The sequence below is a fragment of the Rhipicephalus sanguineus genome, chromosome 2 (assembly GCF_013339695.2).
Source record: "Rhipicephalus sanguineus isolate Rsan-2018 chromosome 2, BIME_Rsan_1.4, whole genome shotgun sequence".
In the NCBI taxonomy this organism is placed as follows: Eukaryota; Metazoa; Arthropoda; class Arachnida; order Ixodida; family Ixodidae; genus Rhipicephalus; species Rhipicephalus sanguineus.
The window spans coordinates 25,515,801-25,531,715 of NC_051177.1; the positions used below are offsets into that span (position 1 = coordinate 25,515,801).

General features: G+C 47.0%; 1 protein-coding gene across 2 annotated transcripts in view; it reads right to left on the minus strand.

The window, feature by feature from the left end:
• Positions 1-15,915, minus strand: part of LOC119382568 (CREB-binding protein) — a 95,354-nt gene that overhangs the window by 4,244 nt on the left and 75,195 nt on the right. For both annotated transcript variants that reach the window (XM_049412238.1, XM_037650322.2), the window contains 3 exons: positions 13,070-13,235; positions 10,816-11,022; positions 408-560 (listed from right to left, as the gene is read on the minus strand). In XM_049412238.1, coding sequence (XP_049268195.1) covers positions 408-560; positions 10,816-11,022; positions 13,070-13,235 — 526 coding nt within the window. The remainder of the gene's footprint in view (positions 1-407; positions 561-10,815; positions 11,023-13,069; positions 13,236-15,915) is intronic.

Sequence of the window (15,915 nt, forward strand, 5' to 3'; positions counted from 1 at the left end):
TACACGAAAGTAAGGGTTGATAGGAAAATGCATAACTTAGTACCCTGTTTATAAGAGACACCTCATATAACAGGCAAGAATTTCTCCCCCATGCGTGCCTCTTATAAAGGGGTTCAACTGTATCAAACATCAATTTTTGTCAAAAACAGATCCAGTATGTTGCTTTTGCCCTATAATTTGCTATGTTCGCAATCACTATACAATATAGCTTGTGTTATGTCTACAGGTGTACCGAACCTGCCGCTTTGACCTCGGGGAGCCTCAGCCCGCTGTCTCAGACTAGCTCTCACACTGCAACACTTCCTTATGCTCGGTCTCCCGACGGAAAAAAGAAGGCCATGCAGCAATGGCATGACTGTCACAAACTTCAAACACTGTACAAAGAGGGAGGAATAATGGCAGCATACCTCTTTGTGCTTCTCCATGGTTGAGTAGATCTTGGCAGAGAGATCGTTCCCCGTGTGGGGTACCGTAGACTTCTTGTTGTTTTTCCGTTGGTTACTCTTGTTTTTGTTGGCCTTCTTGTTACGCCCACTCTTCTGCCCTTTCTTTTCACCCTGCTGAGGAAGTGAAAACCAAAAGCAAGTTAGCCACTACAGACTCAAATATCAAAAAGCTAGCATGCTAGCAGCACCCTGAATTTGGTTCCAGAACATGCAATACCTTTTTCTTTCTAATCCTTTATAATTTTTATCTTTAAATGTGCACATATTCTCCCCTAATTTTCATAACCACCCAATATAAATGCAATAGGAGGCTTCCAAATGTAAAGCTTGGCTATCCCATCATATTTTGTCAGAAGAAAGCGAAAACATTAATTGTACACCACAATAATCCTTGCACCATGAAACGTAAACTGAGAAGTAGATGAAATACTGGTTTTGAAAGAATTCGATTTGTCTGTTCTTGCTCTTCTTTGCATCTGAATCTAACAGGTCAGTGGCATTAGAGACACAAAGGAACGTTAAAATGTGCATATGCCACAAAAATGTCGGATATTCATGCACCATACACGCGCAATAATATGCTCTATTCCATTGATCGCTAGACTTGAAGGAATCCCAGAAAGTGGATGACTAATAAAAGTTTTGGTGATTGACGATAAATATTTACCGTCATAGTTGTTGAACTGATGCTTATAAAACACCCAAAAAATAAATAATCTCAATATTATGACAAAAAAAAAAACGGCCAATGGCAGCCGGTGCGGACCAGCAACCGGCCTGGCCGGTCTAAAACCGGACAGGTGGCAACCTTATTCGAACAATGCGGCGTGAAAAAAACGGTTCATAACAACCGTACTCTAGCACAAGTTCTCAAACATGGTTCCGTGAAACCCAGGAGTTCCGTAAAGGGTGCTTTAGGGTTCCGTGAGCGGTCAGAATGAATGCAACCCGCTCTCATTTACCCCCCTTAACACTCAATTTATGACTTCGACAAGAAAATTTGCAAGAAATTTTGCATTTAGCCATCGCGCATCACATCCTCACATCGGGTGTCTGTAGGTAGTGAGAGATCCACGCTAGCGGCACTAAAGGTTCATCGTTTAGCATCTGCCATAAAATTTGTGATTTGCAGACCCGAAGTGACAGTGCGCATAGAGCAGTGGTAATTCATGCTCGTGAGCACAGTTCGAGACACGCACGCAGGGATCAATTTAGTACTTCTGCAAGCTGAGATACTGACTGTTCGGACGACATTAACAGCATACCTTCCAACCTGGCGACATAGAAATTAGTAAAACTTTCATGCGGGAAGGGGGGGGGGGGGGGTAGCCAACTAACTTCTTATTGCGATAGCAATTATATGGACAGTCTCGACGAGTTTTTACCATCGCCGTCATGTCCTTCAGGTATGAAGTCCAAATTGGTAACATACCCCCGCGCATTGTATGTTCTAACACTGGTAAAAGCGCACGAGCGGGGGCGACGAATGCGGCCGAAGCAGAGTTCAAACGAGCCGGTCCGTTTCTGTCACTCGGAGGGTGCATGCAATAACATCACGCCGCTCGGGAGGCCTGCCGTCGAAGCAGACGGGAAACGCCCTGCCCATCTTTAACGAGCCTTAAAAGACGCGAAGACGCGAGAGGGGAATGTCGCGCGAGGAGCAACTTTGAACTTTGAATCTAAGGGCACGGTTGCGATCGCTGGCGCGCGCGCTATCTCGAAAGCCATTACAGCGGGCGACTCGTATACCCTTCTACGTGCTGTGCTCTCAACGCAAAGTGACCACGCGAAGAAAATCGCTCCCTGGAGCGGCCATATTCCTTACACAAGCGTTTTGTAGTTACGCGAGATCGGATACAAAACAGTTAGCTGCCAGCCTCACTTCGTGTAACACTATAATTTGTTGCTATCGCATTCATTGCTTCAGCCCTTGCGGTGAAACTGACTTTTTTTTTTTTTTCAAGTTCCGAGGGTTTTGCCTTTAGCGACAAGCTTTATTATGTTTTTGCAACCATAAGTAAAATCGATAAGAGAGTAATCAGCAACAACTTATTTTTGCTGTGACTTCGCTGTTGCGAACTTTGCCCGCTTCAGAAAGTTCTCCATGTAGCTTTGCTCACAATAAGTTCCACTCTGGTGCCCTTTCACCATCAGCAGGCTATCGAGAGTTTTTTCACAGACAAGATGAGCGAAACTCTGTTCGAGTTTTGTTGACAGTGCTGAATATTCTCTCGCATTCTGCATTACTGTGGGGAATGGAGAGAATAAAATTCTGTAGAACCTGAGCGATCCGTCAACACTTCGAACAGCTCCCAGGCGTGCCCACCACACCTAGCACCTGGGCTTAACACAGCAGTCCTACTGTGTTGGGCACAGCAACCGGTCATACGAAAAGTGACCCGAACAATGTAGTCCTCACCGCCGACCTGTGAACAAAGCCCACTGCAACATGTTCGCGCTTTGCGTACGCGCCAAAGCGGTATGGATTCGTAGCCACCCCCCGAGAAGACGACAGAAGTCGCTAAATGTTGAAGCTGCTGCTGCTAATGACAACACGAGTACAGTAAAACCTCGTTAATTCAAAGTCACTGGGACTGTGAAAAACTTTCGAATTAAGCGGGTTTTCGAATTAGCGAAACATACAAAAAGCGGGATGCAAGGAACTTTGAATTACTGAAAGTAATCAGAGGTGGTCGTTTGACCTTCTAGTTTGTGGCTCCAAGGGTTGTTTTCCAGCAATACCCGGTCCCATTTTTGCCGCGAACTCGGGAAAACGGCAGGCCTCTCTGCTATCAGCGCAAAAAAAAAAAAAAAAAGAAAAGAAAAGAAGTAGTCTCGTGGTCAGCTGAAATGCGTGCCTGCGGAAAAGAAGGCGTGCTTCACTACAGCACAGTGGTGACACGCGGGCAACATGTCACCTGCTCCTCGCAGCCTCAGCGCGTCATGATGCGACCATTCGCCCATTCTTTCTGGTAAAATAAAGAATATGATAATGGCGAGTGTGACAGAATCCGCAATGTGTTCTGGCTGAAAAACATGATCATTGAAGTTTTCACTCAGTTTTCGAATTAGGCGTTACAGGCAAGAACTCCGCCAGCAGTGCAAGTGCGGAAATTGCCGAAGCAACCGCCAATCGGAGGTTCGCATACATCATAAATTCCGTCAGACCGTCCTTTATTATGTTTTCTTCTCCCAAAAAGAATGGGTAAATCGTGACGTGCTGACGTTGCGAGAAGCATGCGACATGCTACCCGCATGTCACCGCAGTGTTGCAGTGAAGCACGTCTTTTCTGCAGGCGCACGTTTTTAGCTGACCACGAGACCGTGTTTTCTTTTTTTTTTGCGCTAGCAGCAGCGAGGCTGGGTTGCTTCAACTGTCACTTATAATATCACTACACTGCATTGCCCTGTGGCTCCTAAGGGCCGTGGCTTCCGCGGATTTGCGGCGAAGTCGGGATCGGGAATAGGCACATGACGCCCAAAGTTTTCGAATTAACCGGGCTGACGCTGACCGCCGCTTCAAATTATCCACTCAGATTTGCATTGCAAAATACGGGACCACAAAAACCCTTCGAATTATGCGGGATTTCGAAATAACCGAGTTCGAATTAACGAGGTTTTGCTGTACGTATTGTCCTCACCTAGCGGCGGAAAGTACCACAAGTCTGTTTTCGTGGCCTCCGCGACTAGCTACGGCAATGCGCAGTAGCTGATCGCGAAGGCCACGCTGTCTTAATGAATTTTAAAATTTTTTTAATCGCAAATGATATGTTTTCCGTAAAATTTCAGGTACCATTCGTAAAATCGTAAGCGAGGTCAAAATTCGTACATCTTATGGAAAATTCAGAAGAGTTGGCAGGTATGTTAACAGGCACACAGGGCGCTTTGCGACTCATGGCACGCCGGCGTTCACGTGGCTCTGTTTTAATACACACTGACTTGCCACTGCGACACGTTGGTTTTGTCAAGAAAATGCACAACCAACGCTTTTTGCGTGCTAGAGGCACCGCTTCATGCCAGTAGTCTACACGAGCATTCAGGCTTAGCCTCACGACTGATGTATCGATGGCTGTTTCACAGTGCAACTAGCATGCTTTCTTTTTTGTTATGCAAAAGATAAAACAGGCTTTTGTACATCCAGTGCTTCATTTGCATGAATACACTGCCTATGGCGCAAAGTGGCTGAAGCATGCACTGCATTGCCAGCGCTTGCTACTTGACTCGCGGAGCAGCATGGGCGGGGGAGGTGGGAATCACTAGCCTATCTATGCATTATCGCTAGGCTTGTGCGAATATTCAAGCACTTCAAATATTCGAACAAATATTATATTCGAATTCGCTTCGACATGAATTTAGATTATCCGAAATTTCGAAGTATTCGAAATGAACGAATAAACATACAGTCGAACCCCATTACAGTAGACTCTTGATAATTCAAAACTCTGATAATTCAAACAAATCTTAAATTTTTAATTGGCCCACTATGTTTTCATTGTATTTTAAAGCTGCTTAATTCAAACTGCCTCACTGCACAAATTTGGTTAATTCAAACTTTTTGCTTGTCCATGTCAGGAAATATCTGCTGCCTTTGTTGCTTCTAGCTGAACATTCACGTTTTTCTGTTACTAACAGGCATAAATAAAGCTGATTGCCTGCCTACAAAACGGCCAAACTAGTCGAACCTTGCGCACCAATAATCTCGTGCTGACCGAGAGGGAAAAAAAAACTACGGTCTGGCCTTGATCTATCGCATGCCAAACATTTCTTAAAGTCACTTTCTCTGCGGTATGCCATGCGAGAAAGCATCCTAAGAATTAGAAGGGGCTAGCAACTGTCGTGGGACGCAACACATTTCGTCCCTTAATTACACACCCATACGTGCCTTGTATGATAACAAGTACCAGTACAGTCAACTGCCGATTTCTCGAACACCCGATTTTCCGGACATGCTCGAAAATTTGGACACTTTCGCAGCACCGTCCCCAGCCCCATAGACGTCAATGCATAAGAACGTACGAAATTTCGGACGCTGAAACTATTCGGCGTTCGATTTTTCAGACTTTCTGCCCAAATTGCAGGTCCAAAAGGCATTAAAGAAGCACTGACATCAAATTTGCGCACGTCAAGATTTCTGCATCCACGAGTAGTTATCGACCCCCTATTAGCGATTCGCGACCCAAAATGCAACTGAGGGACGAATAACTATCTGTTTTATTGATTTAGATCACCGGTATCTAGCACGATTCAAAACGGCTGGCAAGCCCGCCATTTCTTAGCGCTGGCAGCGCTCCCTCGCAGTCAATTCCAGACCGCGCCCCAGTTTACAACTTGTCCACAGAAAGGAGTGACGCGAGGATCAGCTGCTCAGCTAACATGTCGTCTGCTAGGCGTGCACGTTCAGTCATGCCTTGTCACCAGCATCGCCGTCGTCGCCGTCAAAAGTATCAACTAGTGTTGAAGACTGTATTCTGGAACTTAGAATCACCACGATACGCGACATCGCGAATCATTTTCGCTTCGACCCTTTGCAAAACAGCGATTCAAAGATGGACGCTGTTGCAAGCAGCAACGAGGAGGTGCCTAGGGACGCACACTTGGGCCATACTTGCTGGCGTGTCTCAATTAGCTATATCAGAGAATTTTAGCGTGCACAGCATTCCAGTATACGCAAAGGGGTCTATGGAATATCGGCATAGCGAATGCACACCAACGGAGAAATAGAATACAATAGGTTTCTACAATAACAATTCTGTGCTTGCCAGGTTCTTTTTGCGTTGCCAGATGGCCCCACTTATCCGGCCTCTCACGGTTACGGCTGCAGTAACCCGGTATTACCCTAGCTGAGACGCGCGTGAGCGTGCGCCATTTTGTCTCGGTGTTGTCGCCTGCATACAGCTATGGGTCGTGCCATCAAGAAGTTCCGCACCAAACCCAAATTTGGAAAGCGGGTGAGGCGATCACTAGCTGAGAACTTCAGGAAGCGCCCCGCAACAACCCAGGACAATGAGGATGACGAACTCGCAGCAGCCAGTGGAGCGGTCGTCGACGCCAGCGCGGCAGGCCTAACGGACGCTAGTCCCATGAGCCCGTCAGTTGCCGACAACGTCGTGAAAAGCAGCCGTGTGCATCACGACACACAAATTCTGCAGCCCCAACAGATAGAGGACAAGAAGAAGAAGGCAGAAGAGAAGCTGCAAGAGATTTCAGCGGTTGCGGCGACGGAACAGCCTTATCACAAAATGCGCGGACGCCGCAAGTCCCCCATCTGATGAAACGACTTTCACCATCCTGGACTTGGAGGCGGTAAATGTTTTGATAATATTGCATTTAAAGTGCAAGATTTGCAACGGAGACGCCGAGATCAGGAGAGGCGAGTGGGAATACGGCCTTGCCATCAAGCGTGAGTTAAGTGTGTGTGAACTGCGGTGACGGGTTGTCAAAGTGGAGTTCGCCGCGCGTCGACGAACAGCAGAAAATACAGTAGACTCCTGTTAAACGAAAGCTGAAGGGACCAGGAAAATATGTTTCATTTAACAGGAGTTTCGTTTACTGAGAGATGAAAAGGGGTGCAGAATTCAAGCACAAAACCAATCATGTTAGAGGCAGTTGTTCCATTTAAGCAGCAATTTCATTTAAGAGAGTTTCATTTATTGAGAGTCTACTGTAAATCCATTCACAGTGAACGTGCTCGCCACCTGCGCAATGCAGGCTACTGGCAACAGGCAGACTGCTTTTAACGACATACAGTAGAACCCCGCTGTTACGTTCCTCACTGCTGCGTTTTCCTGGCTGTTACGTCGTTTTCCACCGGTCCCGGCATAGCTCCCATAGGATACAATGTATTGGGAACCCCGCTGTTACGTCGTAACTGTCGGACCGTTCCCGTATGATACGTCGCGAAGTGCGCTCGGAGCCGACCGAGTGACTGCCAAAGAGAGCCGCCATGGTGCATTTTCACGCAGCTTGGCCTCGTTTGACCGTAATATTAGCCGCATGAGAGGCACAAGCAACAGAATCTTTCAATTGAGGCAAACAAAAGCATGGCCTTCAATAGATAGATAGAGCAAATTTATTAGAAGGCAGAGAGGTCGGCATGAGCTTGAGCGCTCTAGCCTGCTACTCTGCATAGGGGAAAAGGCCTTCAAGATTCAAATGGCAAAGATGGCGTCTATGATGTAACTGCTCGCGAAAGCAAGGCCTTCGAGATTGGCATTTACTATTGACAAAAGCATAGCCTTTGAGATTTGTATTGCAAAACATGGCGTGTATGACGTAATTGCATGCGAAAGCAAGGCCTTCGAGATTGGCATTCACTTCTGCCATCGCGTTGGCGTAGACTCATCATCATCGTTATTTGTCGGAGAGCGGGAGGAGTTCGAGCTGGTTGGAGCTCGCACGGTTGTGCGTGCGGTTCGCGGTTGGACTCGCCGCGCCGGTCGTGATTGCGTGTGCTTAGTTCTTTCATGCCTACAGCTGTTGGTGTTAAAAAATCACATACGTTGATTACATTTCTGTGGATGAGGCCTTCCTAAGCTCCGCGTTTCTATCCATCGACTAGATCGCGGCTGAGCGCGCCAATTTTCGTGCTGCTCGTAAGAATTGAAATAAAATTCTGTACCACTAAATATTTTGCGGTTTTTCCTGTTTTTCGGCTCTTACGTTTCCCGTCTCTTACGTTTATTTCCTACGGTCCCTTCAAAAACGTATCAGCGGGGTTCTACTGTATTTGCAATGATGAACATATCGAGTCGCGGCCTCCACACAAAAACGTGGCAGGCGTACGTGAAGAAGAAGCTAACACCTGCCACTACTCTTGCTGCCTCGAAACTCATGAGTGAGTGCGCGAGTTCGGTTCGCGACATCTACGCAGAAAAAAAGGCATGCTCATGCTAACAATCCGTCTGATTATATGGCTGGTGCATATTAATCACTAAAAGTATGTGTGCCTTTGGTATTTTTCATTCTGTAATGCTAAATAATGTTTTAACCTTTCTTGCTCATTTTCTCAGAACATAGATTCTGGCCACTTCCCTTGTTTGTTTCTTCTGTAAAAGTCTACCTAGAACAGCTAGAGATACAATTCTTTTTGCACAACGTAGCTAAATGTGCATAGAAAGCAACACTGCAAGCAGATTTTCAATCTGCAGTTCCAGATTTTTTTTATATATTAATTTAAAATTTTCTTGCTTTTGGCTAGGTGTAGACCATGAACTCATTAGTGCTGTGAATTGAGAAGTAGTTGTTCAATTTTCAATCAGCTTGCAGTGTTGCTCTCCTTAGGCTTTCTAAAACCCATATATGGGTTTATAATGATGTTATGTTGCATATATAATTTTTTATTGTTTCGGCAAACAATAGAATGAGATTACTAATTATCTCTGGAAATAATTGACCTGTGTAAAATATAACTGGATAGTTAAATAAAGCTAAAAAAACTGAACAACGCAGTGCAGTTTCATCGAATTTGGCCAAGAAATAACCTATGTTATCTCTAAAAGCCATGTTCCCCCATAAGTGGAGTCCCCACCTCTGCTGCATCTATCATCTCGTAGGTTCGAACCAGCGCTTTCGTGAGTCGATCTGTTTGCGACAGTAGCAGAGTCCAAAAGTCAGTTTTGCCGCAAGGCCGAAGTGTTATGGGGTGAAGCAGACCAGAAATTCAAAGGGGCCAATATCACGGTGTCGTGCGGCGATGTCTTCAAAGATAAGCAGCGGAAATGCACGGAGGCGTCATGGCGGCAAACGCGCCAGTACGGCTTAATCGCTGACAACCCTTACAATAAGCATCTTCAGTTAACTGCTCGGCAGTGCATGTGGCCTAGCGCAGTTGCATGTGGCCTAGCGCAGTTGCATGCGTACTGCACGCATTTAATATGCGAGGACCCAAACGCGCCGCACCGCCATTCATGCTGCCGCTTTGTGCGAAATCGCCAAGTGTGCCGCACAGACGCATCATCATGAACCCGTTCATGACAAATGCGTGCTTACGCCACAGCAACAGTACAGTGACGGCGTCAGCTTAGTTGGCGATGTGCTGCACACAACTAGAAACGATCGGCTTCACACGGCAGCAAATGCTGCGTATCGGCGGAGATTAGGCGATGTGTGCGCGCATTGGGGAAAGCCGGACGAGTCGTCCGCTCTTCCACCACAGTCTGTGTTCCGCGTCATTGTTTCTGAACGCTCCATGCGAGAGAGCTGTAATCCGTGCTTTACTGGTATCTGCGGCACTCATCACAAGACGCAAATCTGCAAGTGGCACTTGGTACGTAGTTTAGCAGGGTTTGCGGCAGGTACCGAATGTACTTGCGAGAGCCTGTGCGCACACCAAAATGCCTGATAAGTGTACTGGGAGGTATTAAAGCTATTTTGTACGTGGCTGTGGCGATTTCACCGCTTGAGCAGAATAAAAAAGCATGAATTTATTTTTTCGGACTGCCCGATTTTTTGGACAATTTTGCGGTCCCTAGGGAGTCTGAAAAATCGGACGTTGACTGTATTATCGCTGATGCCTAAAAATTTTACTGGCAATCATGCAGAGCAGTCTATGATGTTGCTGTGGCACTGAGAAACAATAAACATCGCAGTGTTAGTTGGTGTTGCCCCGAGTCATATTTATGAGAACTTCTGATAATTCAAATAAAATCCTGAGGTCCCCTCAAGTTTGAATTATTGAGAGTCAACTGTACAATGAACGCCGCTTCAACGAAATTTCAAGTACAACGAAGAATTCTCGGTTCCCCGTCAACAGTCCATAGGAGTCAATGCATAAATATCCTCACCACAACGAACAATTTTTCTGCTGCCATTCCACTTCAACAAAATATGACGACGCAATTCCGGGCTCAAAAATTTAATTTGCAGTGCAATAAACACAATCTCGAACATTTTGGTGCATTTTAAAACATAAAAATACGACTACAAAGTCTAAATCGCGTGCTGGCATCACCAGAAACCACCGCTGTTGACTGAGCATGGGGGCCACCACTGCTTGATAGCGACGGCGATCAGACCGCCCTGCTTTCTCAACTGGCTTGAGTTGCTTCTTAGTCGCAGACAATCCGAAGCCAAAGCTCAGTTGTCCACGCTGGTCTGCCGTCCCGGAACGATTCCTTTATCGACGCCTTTCCGTTTCCAATGCTTTTCGCGCTTCGCCAGTGGTCAGAGCGACGGCACATTCACGTTATCAACGCGAGCAGAATGATGCCTTTTCCAGTGCCAATGCTTTCCGTGCTTTTCGCGCTTGGCCAGTGCAATGCAGATGAAAAGCAACTGTGATGTGGAACAGTCTAAGTGGGCACTTCTTGCATGGCTTCCATTGTATTACCTGCGAAATGACGCAAAGAAAAGCTGAGCAGTTTTAACTCACCTCAGAGCCCTCAGGTTCACCGTCTTGACTGCCTTCCGAAGCAGCAGCGGATGCAGCCAATGCTTCAGCAGCTTTGCGCTTCTCCTCTTCCTCTTGGTCAAGTTCTTTTATGCTCTCCTCGAGCACGTTGGGCCAAAAGTCGCCTTCAAAGTAGGGGAGCTCACAGGCACTCTTGAGGTTGTCCTCTGTGGCCTGCTTTAGAATGTCCTGCAAGACAACAAGTGGTGCTCACACCCACAGCACTAGACCTCGATTCCGGCAGCAAATAAGAGTGAGAGTAACACAAAGCTTCCTTGAAAATGCTATGCTTTAAGCTCACAAACTATCAAATTGTGGAAGGCTTCAACATCGCAACATCAACAAAGAACCCACAGATTTTTAACACCAACATCTTATGCATTTATAAAAAAATGAACTCGGGAAGATAATTCCCAAACCAGATTCATAATACAACTCGTCAGAAATCTGCTTGCCTTAATGATACTCAATGCTTTAATGCTTGTTAATTATAGGTGTACTATAGTGCTTTAATTCACGCATACTAAACTTAGTCATTTTTTACACCTCAAACACACAAGCACATATGCAGGAAACCTTCACTAGTGTGCACGCAGCCAGTCTGGAATCATGACACTTTGCCGACATCAAATGCAACCAGAATGCGAGGGATCCATGCCTTTTGTAAACCATACCACACTTTAACCAACGTATGTGCAGCTACAGATGGCATACCTGCCAAGTTTGGAGGAACGGAGTCCGCGAGATCTACTAAACGGGGGGAGGGGGGGGGGGGTATAAAGTATGCCGACCGTTGGGGGGTACTGCGATAGCAATTATATGGACACTGTCAGTGGGATTTTGCGGTCGCCGCTGATCTGTACAGAGTCCAAACCGATAACGTCGCTTACGCATCGTCTGTTTCACGGACGAGTAAAGCGCGCTAGCACTAGGGACGAATGCGGTTGAAGCAGAGATGAAACTACCCGGCCGTCACCGTCACGCGAAGGGCACATGCGATAACATCGCTCCACGTGCGAGGCCTGTCGTCGCTTGCTTACCAGTTATTTCGTCGAGCAAGGGACCATAAGGGGCGCCATTGAGGCGGGGACGGTCGCGAGCACTGGCGAACACGTTATCTCGACAGACATCGGTAACGGCTACCCTTTTAAGTGCTGGACTGCGGCGCAAAGTGCACAGCTACTTCATGCGTAACGAAACTGAGTTGAACTTTTCTACCATCGTAAAAAAAAAGAAGAATCCTTTCTACTACGTGGCCAGACAACTTTGCTCATGTGGCCAGACAAAGCACTGGACGCGCGGGGCAAAACTGGATTTCCAGGACATTTTCCTATGACCCGTACAACCAGGAGAAACATTCAAAATCCGGTCGTCACCCGGGTAATCCGGGAGACTTGGTAGGTTATGAGATGGTGTAAAATTTGATGAATTGATTTGTCCAATCCCTTTCATATAAACTGAGTGGTGGCACACCAGCTCAGTGGAAGCGATTCCTAGCGATTTTCCCGGTGAACTTTAATTTTTAGGATGAAAGCAGCAACAGCATTAAAGAAGACTCTGAACGTGCCGATAAGCTCCACCTATCTGACTATCACACAGTGCAAAAACTTCCCCAACTTCAAGGAGTCATGAAGCACCCCTTGGGCTTGCTTAAAAAACACATCCTGCGGAAAGCTGACACGGCTATGAACTGCTCTGCAAAATATTACAGTCGTGCGCGCCGCGTAAAGGCCACAAGCGGAGCACGAAGTTGCCGTTTCCTCAGGCGCCCTCTTTTCAAACAGAGGCCGGTTCTCACTCTCGTCGGTGGGCGGGGCGTCTGCACGTTGACGTCGCGGATCTGCCAGTTTACGTCGCAAGAGATATAGCATGCTTATTGGCCTATAGCCGGATGAGATGCGCTTCTTGCCACGGGGTGCTGCCACTTGCGGGAGAGCGATCACGTTTCATGATGCACGCCGACGTAACTTCTTACCCCCGTGCCATCCCTCCCTGTCTAGCTTCTAGTGCGCTCGTCGGCACGAGAAAAAAGAGAAAGCGCCGAGAGTGTGCGCCAAACCCCCGTAACTCAGCTCATTCTTGGCGGATTCGAGAAATTTTTGCGGCAATCGATTCGGGAGGCAGTAATCTCCGATACTAAGGTCATTAGATCATTACTTGGAAAAGTGGTCCATGACCCCTTTCACTTCCCTATCAAAACAGTCATCTAGCAAGCATGTCAAGCGAAGAGACTTGCCTTGTACTCCAGCACTATTCTCTCCATGATACCCTTGTCGAGCATCATCTTGTACCAGTCCTGGAGCCGCTTAGGCTTTGGTATCTTCTGCTCGGGAGGATGGCAGTGGAAAATGTAGTCGTCCCCTTCACTAGGTGGACATGCCCAAATGTGCGCCATTGCAAAACTGAAAACAGAAGAAAAGAACCATGGTCAGATGAGAATCAGGCAATCAACAGGTAAACAAACTCTGTCACAACCAGTGCTTTCTGTTCAATTTATATTAAGTAGGGGTGTGCGAATATTCAAAATTTCGAATATTTTTCTAATAGTGTTTGCTATTCGATTCAATTCGCACTGGAATTTTACTATTCGAACTTCCCAAAGAAAAATACAGTCAACGTCCGACTGAAAGTGACCCCTTCAGATTTTCAATATGCTTCACCTCATTACACTCTCGTATTGCGACAAAGCTGCCTTTTAAGCTCCGTTACCGTCGAACTTAGCCAAGACACAGTCAACGTCAGATTGAAAGCGACCCCTTCAGACTTTTCAATATGCTTCACCTCATTACACTCTCGTACTGCGGCAAAGCTGCCTTTCAAGCTCTGTTACGGTCGAACTTAGCCGAGACACAGTCAACGTCCAATTGAAAGTGGTCCCTAAATTTTCAATATGCTTCCCTTCATTACACCCCCGTATTGCGGCAAAGCTGCCTTTCAAGCTCTGTTACGGTCGAACTTAGCCGAGAGACAGTTAACGTCCGAATGAAAGTGTTCCCTAGATTATCAATATGCTTCACCTCATCACACCCTCGTATTGCGGCAAAGCTGCCATTCAAGCTCCGCTACGGTGGCATATGTATTAACTCAAAACAATGCTAGTTCCAACATGGAGATGAAAGATGTGGCAAAGTTGGGGGCTTTATTAATGCTGTTTTGGACCTGAAATTTGGGCAGGAAGTCCGAAAAATCGGACGCCGAAGCTTTTCAGCATCCAAAATTTCAGATGTTCTTATATATCAATGTCTACGCGGCAGATTTGGAACTCCAGACTTGAAGGGAGCACGCCCTTGTCCACCACATTATTTGGGCTTCCACGGAAGTTGAAAGAGGAGGAGAGGCTGAGGAAATGGCATCTTTGCCTATCACGTGTAAAGTGTTGTCGGCAACACTTTGGTTGCACTAAATCATGCACATAAATACAATTCGGCCTCTACATTGCCTCATACTTGATAAGACAACTATGAAACACCACCCCACCAGCACTTCATCAATCTAGCGAAAAGAAACACTTTCATGTTGCTATCTCATAAGAATATGCTTAGGAATCCTCTCCAACATTTTTTTTTCTGCAATTTCGCTTCGAAGTATTCGAGCAATATTCAAGAAATATTTGAGAAATATTCGAAAGATACTCGATTCGATTCGCACTCGCACTTCCAATATTCGAATTCGCTTCGCACCCGAAATTTTGCTATTCGCACAGCTCTAATATTAAGTACATACCACACAATGTAATTTCGAAGCAAACAGTATGAACACAGCTGATCCCAGATACATCACACTTGGATATACAGTCGAACCCACTTATAACGATCCCACGTATAACGATCTATCGGTTATAACGACCATATTTGGGTGCACTTACGATTTTCCAATGCTGAACATTGAAGCTGCATCCACATATAGTGAACAGTTTTCAAAGTCTCCTACTTTTACAACGAACACTTCAGACACGGTTGCGGTAAAAATGTGGCGCATACAAAGCGAAAAAAAGTTAAATCAGGCCTTCTAAAGCGTGAGAGGGGCGCGTGCCCCGCTCCAGTTTACTCGCGACTAAGATATCCCTGATCGGCGAGCACCGCACGCAGATTTCGGACGCTGCGTGCGAGGTCGCTCACTTTCAAGCCTTTTCTTCAGTGGCAGAATGGCAGTGAGGAAAAAAAAAAAGGAGGCAGCATGAAGCCTTGCGGTCAGCTTTCGTACGGTAACCTTTCCTGACGCCGTTCTCTGCAGCTACGACCGCCTACGATGAACCAAAGAATGCCTTGGAACGCAAAAAGGCATAAATGCAAGAAGTGATAACCGCGATAACTTTCATCGCATAAAGGTTCACTGCGTCCCTAAACTCGTCGACGCCACAATGTGCCGCAAAAGGTCGTCCGTCTTTTCGGTAACAGCAGAGACCGGTCCATCGGTGATAACGATTTCCGCGCGACTGCAGCGATGCCTTCGCGGATAAGCACCAGAAAAGAGTGAAGGCGAGGTGGCGGCCGTCGGTGAACGTGCAGTTATGACTTATAGCAGACAAGGTTATATCACAGTCATCTGTAGATATCTGCTCAGCGGCGCGTGTGGCGTACGCCGTACACTGTGCGGATTGACGGCGGTGCGAGCGCGCCGTGCTGCCGTTCGCAAGTTCGCCGCTGCCGCATCGTGCGAGACCGCTTTAAAGTGCGCCTCGCTTAGTAGAAACGAAAGTAGCTCGCTGTTGTTGAGTGGCGCAGGCACCGAGAAACATCGATACACTGACAGCGAGCGTATACTGCGTGTTTGACTAGGTGAGAACTCAAGTGCGCCGCGCATCGTCGTGCAGGGCCGCGAGAGCATCGCGGAGACGTCGAGTGCGCGTTGCTCGCAAAATGCTTGTTTTCGCCGCGTTGAGCGAACAGGCTACTTGCCGCACCCGTGCACGGTCCGGAGTGAAGCAGGCACGAAGAACGTACAAACGCGCGCATACGGCATACAGCAAGCGGTCCGGCTGTGACTCCATGAGCCGAGTAGGGGACGCGCTGCACGCAACTAGCCAGGGATGATCGGCTCCACGTGGCAGTACCGCGCTTCGGTGAAACGGTGTCAGTTCAC